General features: G+C 30.2%; 1 protein-coding gene across 4 annotated transcripts; it reads right to left on the bottom strand.

The window, feature by feature from the left end:
* On the bottom strand, nt 2322–8267 carry LOC109348053 (protein SIP5-like). Of its 4 annotated transcripts, none has more exons than XM_019588248.1 (9): nt 7030–8147; nt 6751–6802; nt 6625–6670; nt 6420–6501; nt 6176–6320; nt 5971–6076; nt 4275–4341; nt 2720–3329; nt 2322–2559 (listed from the first exon to the last, which is right to left on the bottom strand). In XM_019588248.1, the coding sequence occupies exons 1-8, from the start codon at nt 7219–7221 to the stop codon at nt 2760–2762; spliced, it is 1260 nt and encodes a 419-aa protein (XP_019443793.1). In that variant the 5' UTR covers nt 7222–8147; the 3' UTR covers nt 2322–2559; nt 2720–2759. The 4 variants fall into 4 exon arrangements, with proteins under 4 accessions (XP_019443793.1, XP_019443792.1, XP_019443789.1 ...); XM_019588244.1 differs by lacking the exon at nt 2322–2559 and adding an exon at nt 8189–8267 and having other exon boundaries at nt 2760–3329; nt 7030–7524; XM_019588246.1 differs by lacking the exon at nt 2322–2559 and having other exon boundaries at nt 2760–3329; nt 7030–7266; nt 7401–8148.

The following is a 13293-nucleotide window of genomic DNA, read 5'->3' as shown; positions in this document are numbered from 1 at the left end:
TAAAGCCATGGTTGAAGTATGAAGCAAAATGAGAAACTAAGAAGTGAACAAAAGCATACCAAGAACCAGAAAGCTAGGAGGAAAAGGGATAACTAAACTAGAAAGGAAGAGAGAAGATAAAGATTTGAAAGTTTGAATTAAAGCTGATATGAAATGTGACACAAGCTAGTGGTTATTTATGAGGTTCAAACTCATGGTGGAGGAAGAGTACAAAAACAAAACGGTCATTTGGGAAATAGAAAAAAGAAAATGTATACATTATAATAAAATTTTATATTATCATTAATTATTTATATGTAATTATTATTAACTTTAAAATAAAATAAAAGTAATACAAAAGAATAAATAATAACCAATAACTATATATAAATTTTTAAATGTATTCACTTGTTTGAAAAGCAGTTCCCAATAATAATTAATGTGTAATATATAAGGGTTGAACTCTTGGAAATCCAACATGTATCTTAACACAAGAGTTCTTGTCCTTTTGTCAGTTTCTTCCAAAATTCAAAACCTTTCTCTGTTTTTTAACATTTTCCTCTTGTTTTATTGTAACTGTGCGTGCTTTGAGCTCTTCATTTAATGAAGTGTTAATAGAAATAATAGATTTTATTGCTTTTGCTTTTGAGTAAAAGAAGTGTTTTTTTGGTAAGAGTAAAGAAATGTTTGATATTATATGAGTGGACAAAATTTATTAACCAGGTTATCCACGTGACATGTGTCATTTTCATCATTTTCTATAAAAATATTTTTAAAAACAAACAAAATAACACACATGTCATATTTTTACTGACTAAAGAAGATAAATTATCTAATGAGGAGATACATTATTCTCATATTAAAATTTCTTGTGTATTAATTGGGTCGCCAGAAAATGAAAATTTCAAATTCTTTCCCGTAGATTTGAAATGAAGATCAAAGTAACTTATTATGGAGAACTGAAGTGTACAACAAATGTCCCAAAACATGATTATTTTGACACATTAGAAATCTGATTTTTGTTTTCTTTTTTAGGAACTAAATCTGCATATGCGAAAATTTTCATAGCCTACAAAGGATGTTCACTTTTTAATTAACTGTTGACTATGTATATTTGTATTTTTGAGTGGTCATTAATAACTAATCTGCCACAGGAGGAGTTTTTGCCATAAAATAATGATTTTCTTATATTTAAATATGTTATTTTAAGACTTCAAAAATATCATATTTAGATAATAATTTATATAATATATTTTCACCAAATATGTATCTAAGTTTACAACTAATTATTTTTTTAAACTTAATTATTAAAGCGTATTTTGTTTCTATTATTAAAGCATTTATACACGATAATGGTTATCGTGTTATGGCTAAGAAGTTTAGTTATTTAGTAATTGTGCTCTCTTTATAAGCAGCTTATAAAGAGAGTAAGATACATTCAGTGATTTGTAGTATATGAATTCTAACTTGAAGCAAGTGTAGAAAAATATAAGGTACATTAATTTGCAACATGAAATCTTGGATGCTTCTTAGTGTCAAAAAAGCATGTTGCATAAAATTAAAGATACAATAATATATAAGGTGCTAATGACTTTTAATTGGGTGCTAATATGATCATAATAAAAAAGGAACAAATTGAAAATAGCAATTAATATAAACGACCAGAGCATTGTTTTTGCCTATATTTAAATACCATATGCTTTTATGAAAAGGAAATGACACAATCACATACATAAGGTTCACAGCTAATAAATATGGGAAACCAAAATAAGGAAAAACATAATTAAGTTAACATAATAGAAGACGAGAACACATCTATTGTTCAGGAAATGTGTCAGTATATGTACTACTTAGTGTGATTGATTGAAAAAAATATATTCAAGTTAAAAATTCAATAATTAAGTATTTTTAATTAATCAAAACATGTGACATATAGAGTGACACATTTTTAAGACAAAAGTCTTATACAATACATGCATATTTCTGAAGAAATAAATTAAGGTGCCAAATGCATGCGTCTACATGAGTTTGCATCTTTACTGCTGAAGAGTTCAAGCTTTTACGTGAGGCGGGTTCAGGGGTGGGGTGGGATGGTTATATGTATTCCACCCCTGCACCACAAATCATATATAACAATAATCAAGTCTTTCTCCTATTAGGTAGAGTCGGCAAATCACATATCAGGATAAAACTCATTCCAACCCCAAACCCAATCAAATTGGTTTTTCCCAACAAAATCGGGGTGTGGTCCGATGGGTACCCATAACCACTGAAATGAGTTTTCTTGCATGCCTAGGCAATAAGCATAACTCCAAATATATCATAACTAAACGGATAGAACCAGCCAAAAATTTCACTGACAAGAAAATTTAATTTCTTTTTCTTGTTCAATAATATGCCTAAAGTGTGACACATATTACACCATAACAATGAAAAGAGATCTTTCAGCGACTATTGAAACTTAAAAATAACTATTTACAGAAAACTAATCAGACTGACAATGAGAGAATATCAAAGATCAAACACAGTTCTCGTTCTCCTTTTTTGAATAAAAATGGCATGAGCAGCAACCTTTTACAAGCTAGGATCGCTAGTTTTCCTTTGACATCTGTATATATAAAAATTCGTGTGAGAAGAGAATCACTACCTGATCCTTGAGCAAATTGCACACATATGAACTTGGGTCAAACTCCTAATCCAGGATTCGGCTAACCATATAGCCACAGCAAGCATCATAATTTAAATAAAGATTAAAACAGTACCTCGACCAAAAACTACTGCTAAGAAGCACCCTGTCCACTTGACATAGCTCGAGCTTCAGCTAATGAGACAGCCATAGCTAGCATCATCTGCTCCTCAAAACTTTCGGGAACAATGGGGTTTGTGGCACCTTGTAGGCTGCCATCAATTTCATTAGACTGTGATAAAGAAGACAGTTCGGCAACATCTGCTGCTGCTGTGATAGTTACTGTTTCATCCACCTGTGGTCTATGGTCCATGCTCCATGCACTATGACCCCTTGCCATAGCAACGGAATCATCTGGTTGCACCTCATTGAGGTTGTCTATAGGCGGATAACTAGCCATATCTCTACGAAGTCTGTTATAAAACCTTCTGGAACCTTGTAGCATGTTTAATGATGTTGTATTTTCACTGGAGGAGCTCATAGATGATTCTCCAGCCGTTTGCTGACGCTCAGCAAGAGCTGCAATGGCACAAGCAAGACCCCCCGATGGAGATGAGGATGATCCAGTCTTTTGACTCACAACAGATGAAGCACTGCGATTATTGCCTATGTATTGTCCAGGAGTAGCATCAGCGAACGATAAATTTCTCTGCCTACCATTCTCCTGTAATGTAATTAATCAGAAACATGAAATAAACAGGACAATGCAAGCCAATAATAACAAAGGAAAGAGCTGAATTGCACAGTATGGTTCTTTTACCAAGAAATCTAAAGGTTGCCCAAAATCATACTATAATAAATGATGGACCTTTTGCTTGAAGTTCTATTTCAACCTAACAAGATGGTACCTCGTATTCAAACTTGATGCGTAAGAACTGACAAATACTTATGCATGAGTAACTTTTTTTTCTTTCTTCCTAGACAGATTAAGCATGAGTTACCTAGTTGGGCTAGGGGTATAGATGTATGGGTGTGTCCTATAATTATTATAACTTATAAATTGAGGGAGGCCAATGTTTTCCGCTTTCGTGGCAGGATAAATACTTTCATGTGGGTGTGGTTCCGTGTTACTGCTCTTTTTGAATCATTCCTCACTCTTTTTTTTTATTTTTCTTTTCTGGTGTTCTAAGTCCTCGTGAGTTCGAACAGCCCCTACTTTTTTCTTCGAAAGACACTCCATTAAAGGCTTAAACTTATGAGCTATGTTGAATAATTTGATTATTACCTAAAAAAAAGTTTAAACGTAAAGAAAAAAAATTCTTGTTTTCTAGGAGTTACCATTTTATATCACCATTAAAAAGCTGAGGACCATGCTCAAATCTAAACATCATATTTTTCTTTCATCCTCATGAAAGAAATATTGCACTCCTTTGGAATAATCTATTTATCTACTTTCATCATTGTCTTACAGAACTGGAGCAAAATAAAATGAAAACAAACAATTTCAAATTTGATTGAACTAGGGCCCCAAACAATAAATCTATGGTGTGGCTAAAACATTCAAAAAAAGTTATAAACCACTTTATTGAAACAGAGATGATCTTTCATTCTAATGATAACTTTAATGCTCAATAGCTATAGATGAGGTTATTCAGACAGATGTTTTCACCTGAATGGAAAGCCAGATTGCTTCCATGACCATAATGTCCTCAAGATCAACATCAAATTCATCATCTCTGCAGTTAACATAATTCGAAACAAAATATAGGGTAAGTCCAACAAGTGTAATTTCCAAAATACAATATACAAAGAAATCAGCACTTATAGCCATAACCAAACACAAGTATTTAACATTTATTTATCAAGATATCAAACTAAATGGCCAAATAGAAAGATTTGGAGAAGGCAAAAATTGCCTCAACATATAAGGTGTACATGACAGCCTATAGTAGAATGAGATATTAATAGTTCCAATACTACCAAACAAAACCAATCTGTACATATTCTATCATCAAATTTACTTATAATCCATTACCACCAAGCTTCTAGCTATTCTGTTCACCCAAACAATCAAGGGTTGTCTTTCTACTGAAACGCAGATAGATGCCTCTGAATTGGAATAGTGGGGATTCAATTGTGCAACCATTTGAAAATGGGTTGGAGAAGGCAAAAATTGCCAAAACATATCAGAATGGGCCTTAACCAGATGAAAACAGCTATAGGATGAAAGTATAGGATTGACCATTCAATGGTTTATCTGGGACAGGTGACTACACTTCGTAGAAAAATGCTAATTAGGAGAGGTTATCAATGACTAGAGACATTAAGGGAGAGAAAAAAGATAAAACAGTGAGTTAAAAATGAGGGATACTTGACAGAGTTGTAATTAAATAGGCAGCTGGTACCCCAAGGATATACAACAATGACCAGCCTTAGTCTCACTAGGTTGGGTTGGCTTAGTACCCCAAGGATATATCCCACTGAATCCCATAGTTTTATATGTATATCAATATATTTTATATATTCAGACACCCTAGTATACTTGTATTCCAAATTCTAAATGTTTAATAAAATTATAGGATCTCCTTTGCAAAACAGATATGATACTCGTACTAATATATATACAAACCCATCAAATATTCTACTTCTCACTAGTTTTTTTTTTTCATTTTACTTTTTCAATACACATATAATCACATGAACAAAAGGTTAAATAACAAGTCTAGCTACGAATGCAGCTCAGCTAAGCTCAAATGGCTTACATCTTATAGAAATACCAAACAAGGCATCTTTCACAGAGAGGGGAAAGGTTTGGTACTTAATTTTATGCAAGTGATACTCAATGATGGTGTACTTACAACTCTAACTTATAGGCAATACCAAATCTTCCATTAATTTATGACTTGTGACCAACTTAGATATAGACTAATGCCCTTCGCATGGTTAAACTTTGTCATGTTATGATTGTAGCAAGTAGAATAGGTAACATTATTTTTTTAAAACACCTTCAACTACAGGTACAGACGATTGACACAGTTCAGTATTCGGATTAGATTAAGAAGGATACTGTGTCCCATAGTCTCATTGTATAATGGACTCAATACTTGATGATGCAATGAACATAATAATCTACAAGGCAGAATTTTATTGAGAAATGTAACACAAAAAATGATCAGGATCCCTATCAGTATGCAGCAATGCTAAATCCTGATATGACTTTTCAGCAAAAAGACATGTCAACTCATTTTTTCCCACATCAATTTTCAATCTTTAGTAGCCATAATTTAGTGACAGAAATTTGGAAACAGAAACACTAAGGCATAAGAAGAAAAAATTGGGGAAAAAAGCAATCGAAGCTAGCATACCTATTGGTTCTAGCAGATGAAGGTGGTCTAACCATTGAAGTGGCACATGGACCTTGAGAAGAGACTATTTCCTCATGTTCAACAACAGAAGTTGAAGATGCAGCCACTAAAAAGATGAAACAAAAGAATAATTTATACCAACTAGGACCGGACCAGTCACGGAGAAATACAGATGGAAAAAATCCAGAACCATGATGAAAACTACCTGCATTTGAGCTGTATTCAACATCTGCAACTTCCACATTCATATTTATAGAACTTATTTCCCATTTACTATTCATTCTTTCCTCTTCATCATGAAGTTCCTGCTTCCGCATCCTAATTTTGGCTTCTATAACACGTTGCTCTTCCTAGACAGTTAAGAGTATGTAAGTGCAACTCGATTCATTGTCAAAATATTTCAGAAAATGCAATCATACAGACAATATTCATGGCCAATAACAACTTACTATCTGCTCCATTCCCTTTTCTTCTTTTGATTTCACACCACGGTACTCCACAGCATAATTTAGCATTTTGCAGAAGGGACATCTCATATTGTTAAGGCAAGCAATTATTATAATATTAGAGTAACAAAAGATGGAAGTCAATATAAAAAAATTTATGATTTATGTTTATATTGATTGCTGACAAACAACTATAAATGCAGGATACTGTGTGGGTCGAGTTGAATTTGGAACTTTCATCTGCAAAAAGCACTCTGATAAAAAGGAAATTAATCAGGTTTCATACAATGGTAATGACCAAGTATATAACCAATGAAGTTAACCAGATCATTACCTGTACAAATGCTCTTCGTGCAACATCTTGATCGGTTCAGACTTGGGTAATACTAAATTAAGGAGAAAAAACAATGGGATGGGATGATTATAAAAGTAAATACATGAAGTTTACAACGTAGAACAGACGTCAAGGAAAGTAAGAACAGTCCATATATTTTGTGTTTCTTGTATTCAGATAAGAAAGTTCATATATTTTGTTTGCAAATCTTACATCAACGATCATGTAACATATTAAGTGCAAAGAAATAAATATGGGTGTATAAGATAGAAAACAGACCAGAAAGCAAATTGGGCACTCTTCACAGTCATAGGGGTTTTCTTCTTCTCCAGGAAAACAAGGTGCAAGTTTTGAGTCAAGTATTAGCTTCTTTAGCTTCTTATGATCCACATCTTTATGACTATACAGCCCTTGTGGCCTGGTATATTTTTCATCTACTACTTGCCTCATCCTCCCAAATTTATTACCCATCCAATAAAGTTGATTCTTCTTGTTTTGATGATTATGTTTTGAATTCTTCAACAAGATAAAACAATTCAACAACAACAGAGAAAATAACAAATCATTTTTTTTACAAAAAACTGCTCACTTTTCCATATCACAAAAGTATGTGGACAACACAAAATTAGATTTTTTTAATAATGACATACTCAGCCAACAACAGTTGAAGAGCCTAAACCGCTATATACAATTCACAGGCCCAAAGAAAAAAGAACTCTTTCTGCTCAATTCACTGACATTGTTGGAGATACTGAGATGCATATCCTGAAATTCCTGCATCAGTTTATGAAAAATTCAGACACATAAGAAAAATCTCCAAAAAGTAAAGAAGTGAGAACAACAACAAAAAGTCCACTATTTTCAACAGAATCACTCAAAAACTAAAAATTTCTCTTAATTCCTTACATCTCATCCCCAAAACACCTCACTTAATCGACACCAAACAAAACAAAAAACACATAAATTCATCCCAACAAAGTTCTAAGTTCAACTCAAAAGTCCACACTTTCAACAGAAACACTCAAAAACTCAAACTTCCTCTTAATTCCACATAATTCACCCCCAAAATACACTTCTTCCACGACACCAAACAAAAAAAAAATCATAAATTCAGCCAAAAAAGTTTGTAACTTCAAATTCCAATTCACCAAAAGTAAAAAAAAAAATCAAAAATTTATTAAAAAGTTAGCTAACAAACAACAAGAGACTAAATCAAAACATCAAAAACCAAATTTAATAGGCAACCAATGACATTTAAAACCTAATTTGAGTTCTTAATAGCTCCAATTAAGTAAGACATGCATGGATAAAATGAAATAAGAAAGCAAGGATGCAATAAAAGGGGGAAAGTAACAACTAGAGTGAGTGTATGGTTAAGAAAGAAGAAATTGAAAAATATGAAGAAAAAGAGTGAAAATGTTTGAATTGGAAACAAAACCTGAAATGGTTGTAAGAAGATTGAGAGAAGGAAGTAGAATTAGAAGTAATAGTAGTAGTGGACGAGGAATTCATTCCTTGTGTGCACAAATGTTACTCTTCCCTGCTTTCACGCGCTCTTCTTTCGCGTGAGCTTCCGTTGTTCTATTTTTATCTTTTTAATTTTTCAAGAGATAGGAAAAACTAAGACCTGTCTGGTTTATTTTATTTTTCTGAATGACCAATCTAGATTTCTAGTTTAGTTTTACTTGTAAAGAACGGTTTTGTTTTCTATATTATTAATTTACTTGGAGAGAATTCTTTAACGTGTAACTTGCATGAATTTTGATGAAAATGTAAGAGTTTAGATCAAAATTTGACTAATAGATAAGAATTCAGATTAAATTGATTAATTTTGATCAAAATGTATTAAATTTTGATATATATTAATATATGGAGTAAAATTATTTAAATCATTCATCTCCAAGGATCTATAATTGTCATAAAAGTTCCAATATACATACATTATTTGACCTTTTGAATAACAGTTAAGAAGACCTTATGAAAATTGAACATTTTCGCATAGAAGATGTAAAAGATATATTGGACATTTTAGAAATCGAAAAACATTTTACATAAATTTTTAATCTGTTGTATTTTATTTTTTTTCATCTTTATTTTTATCAAAATAAAGATGAAAAATGGGTTTAAATCTTTAGCACAAATCCATATACTCAGAATAGTTCAGGACCGAATGTATCTAGGGAGAATTCACTTTGAGTTGATTAAGGTGATACACATACTCTAATCACAATCACACCTAAATACTCTCGAGTTTTAGTGAAATTATATAAATTTGTAATTAAATTAAACAAAATATAGTATATTGTAGAGACAAGTCCAAATAATATACAATCAATATCTCTTTATTATTTTTGGTTCATTACAATATAATATAAGAGTAATTTAAACAATATTTTCTTAGAATTATTATGTATTTTCTAATAAATAAAGATAATGAAGAAATGTAAACTCTTATATTATTTAGATTTGTCTCAATGATATAACATGTTTATTTAACTTAATTATACTTGTTATTTTTTGTGTGTAAAATATTACATATGTTTTTCATTTCATGGTAATTAGTGTAATATATGAATATAAATAGAGGTGGTTTATGTAAATAAAAAGTAGAGGATTGATTTGTTTAATTTTACTAAATATATATATATATGAATAAAAGGATTGTTAGTTAATCACCCTAATTTTTCTTTTATGGGAAGCTTTTTTAACTAAGATAGCATACATTGGGATTTAAATTTGGTTGCACAAACATAATTTCTTAATCTGACTTTTTTCTACTTTATATCATACTAATAATTCATATTTATATCTTACATTTGACATCTACTCTATAATTATATCTATCATTATTATCACTCATAATAAATTTATATAATCTTTTTTTCAAATTAATCCTGTATAATTTTTATTTAAATATTTTTAAATATAAATATCTATAAAAATATTATTTATACAAATTTTAAGCATCAATACATCTATATTTATCTATAGTATAGTGAAACTTCCACCATAGTGTAATTTTCACTTCCTGTTTTGCCCTTCACATTATTTAATTTTTACAAAAAAACATATAATTCTACACATTATTAACTATATCTCTTAGTAAACTAAACATTATCATAAACACAAAAAATTATAATATAAAGTATACCGAGTATAACAAATATATTATAATTATAAAAAATAAATATATAAAAATTAAATATGTACTATCATATAATATTGATCGACCTCGTGTCTGTACACACTAATAATATTAAAAAGGGTTTTACATGCAGATATTTAATTGGCACTCTGCCTATATCAGTTTTATTTTAATGAAAAAAATAAGTGCAATAAAAGTTGGGGATGTGTTCTTAATGCAAAATTACATTTTTGTAAATTTAATCGATCCAATTTTAGAGAACATATTAAACTGAATAAAGATTTGGATTTTTTAACGTCATTCTGACCGCCCAGACATCATAGGGACCAGGGGGGGATAATTTTTTCTTATTGAATAATTGATTATTGATTAATAAATGTAAATAAAAACAAAATTGCTCGAAACTATGAGTAATGTCTTATTGTTGTTGTATTCTTTTGTTTATTTCTTTGTTTTGGTTAGTTATTGTCTTCTTGATGATACTATTTTCAACCGGTTTTCGTAAATAAAAAGCATTTTCAACTATTTGAATGAAAACTGCTTAAGCAAGTTAATCTATTGGTTCAAGGTATCTCATCTTTTGAATATTTACGAAAAAGTAAAGAACTTTGACTCACATAATAAATTAAGTTAAAATGAAGATGGCATGAGTCATGACAATTCAAACCTTAGTTTAAATATGAGAATAAGATTATTGATGTTTGATTTAAGTGATATATGTTTTTTCTTTCAGATAAGATTTGAGATTGAGTGTTGGGTGTGTGTGGATAAAGAGAAAATGATGTGGAGTTTAAAATTTATGTATCAACATTCGAAAAGTTGTTTAGATAGTTAATATATTATTCACTATTGATTTGTATTATTTTGTTTGAAAGTCAACGATGGTTAATATATGAATAATAGATGATTTATTAACAGTGTAAAAAATACTTACATGGTCAGTGTATACATGTTAAATCCAAAGATGTATATAATGATATTGTATATGTTTTATACACTGTCAATGCATCATCTACCATTTATATTTAATCATACTATTCCAAAAAATTAATTCAAATAAATGGTAAATTATATAATAGTATGCATAAATATTTATATTGACAATGCATAAATATTATACTCGTGAAGAAAATAGAAAGAGCTAGCTCTGTTATATTATAAATATTTCCACTCAAATATTATAAAGATATGCTGCAACACTTGAATAAAGAAATTGTTGATGAATATGCACGTAAAAACCCCTGTGTGCTATCACACTAACCTTTAGGTTCGATTCGCTCTTACTAATTTAAGTATATTGGATGCAAATCGGATGAACAGTGAATCACCTTCAGGATACTTTGGAAAACCTTGATATGTTGTGCACAGACACAACAAGCATATTTTTCAATATTAGTTTACAAACTTATGTTTCCTACACTTCTCTCATGCATTAGAGAAATGAATGATGATTTCTTATATTGGAAAAATTCGGATGTTCACTTATGCCTTGAAGTGTCTCTATTTGTACATAAGTTCATATCACTTGATGAAAAGAAACACTTTTGGGATTCTGCAATAATGTATGAATGACTATATACTAAAATGGTTCTTTCATAAATCATGTACAATTTGTTAATTCAGATATTTTAGAAATACCGTGTAGCAAATATATGATATATTCGAATACATATTATGCATTATGATTAAAATGTTTCTTAATCAACATACATAACATATATTTGTAGAGTCAATGGTTACAATGTAACTATTACATTAAGAAACATTACATTACAATCATTACCTTATACAATAGAGTATAAAATCTATACACTAATTGTATAAATATTTATATACATGTATTTCATCATTCACCATTCATTTGGATTACATTTTTAAAAAGTCAACAATAATTAAATATTAGTGATGAATGATATAATGACAGTGTATAAAACTTATACATTGTTAGTATATACACATTTTTCTCTCTATATAATATTAAAATACAATTATTACATTATAATTGTATTGGTTGAAAAAAATTAGTATTGTATAACAAATTTGTAGAGCTCACAGTTAGAAATTGATTAAGAAACATTAATGTCTAGTCTTTACATTATAACATTAAAGTGCAACAAATATAAATTATGTGTCAATACATATCTACATTATATTATAAGATTAAAGTGTCGATCATTATAACATTAGAATTGTATCCATATAATAATATAACTCTATAACATTAGAATTGTAACCTTTGATTTGTAACCAACAAAATTTATAAGTTTCAATATATATGTGTGATTTTAAATTTTTTATAAGAGTGACCAACTATATCTCTAGCTGAAAAATGATTTAATATTTTATATCTAAAAATAGAATAGCAACCTTAGGAAAATAGCTAATTCAAATATTAATACAATTTCAATCAAGGTTATTTTTTATTCCTTATTTTTAGGTAATATTCATTATAAATATAAATGTATAACTATATATTGTTTAATTCTAAAACAAGTAATAAGAAATAAGTATAACTCATAATAAATATGTATTCCTTAATTTTAGACCACCCTCATGTGTAACACCGCGAATTTTACGATTTCGAATTATAAGATTTTATTAATATTTTTATTAATTATATATTCGAAAATGAATTTCTGAGAATTTTAGGTAAAGAATTAGACGAAACTCTAGTTGAGTTTTAGTCTTGTAATTTTATTTCCAATTTTATGCTAATTTTTGGTAATTTTCGGAGACAGTCGGTTCTGGACCACTGTCGGGGCCGAAATCCACCCGGTACGGCTCAAAAAGTGGTTTTTGAGTTCCGTAACTCGGAATCAAATTCCGATCGCACAGTTGGCTTCGTAATCACATTTTGAGTCCAGATAGACCCTGATCTGGTCCATACCTATTTGCTAAATATTTTTCACTCGGAATGCCCCAATCCGAAATTCTAATCGGATATTACGATCGGGCGATTTATAATATCCGATCGAGTATTAGCCGATAATACTCGAGCATGTTTATCGCGCGTGTCCGTGAAGTGGTCGTTTCGCATTGGGATGCGAGATTTGCCTTTTCATAAAGCAAACCTCACATCACTCACTCTAATGTCATAGGAAATCATCATTAGCCACCCTAGGAGATTTGCCATGAGTGCCTAGGGGGAAAATCTGATTTCCTTCTCTCCATAAGCTTCACACTCCACACTTCTCTCACACTCTTTCATTTGCAAACTTTCTAAGAGGAGGTAAATCCTCTCTTCACTTTTCTCTCATTTCTCCTTTCTTCTTCCATCTTCAAACCTTGATCTCTCAACATTCAACCAATGGATGTTGATGAGATTTAAGTATGATGTTCATGAGCATGTCAAGAACATATTCAACCGTTGAAATTTTCTAAAACGCTTTCTAACTCAT

The sequence above is a fragment of the Lupinus angustifolius genome, chromosome LG05 (genome assembly GCF_001865875.1).
Source record: "Lupinus angustifolius cultivar Tanjil chromosome LG05, LupAngTanjil_v1.0, whole genome shotgun sequence".
Taxonomy (NCBI): domain Eukaryota; kingdom Viridiplantae; phylum Streptophyta; class Magnoliopsida; order Fabales; family Fabaceae; genus Lupinus; species Lupinus angustifolius.
This window is presented reverse-complemented; position numbering and strand designations above follow the sequence as displayed.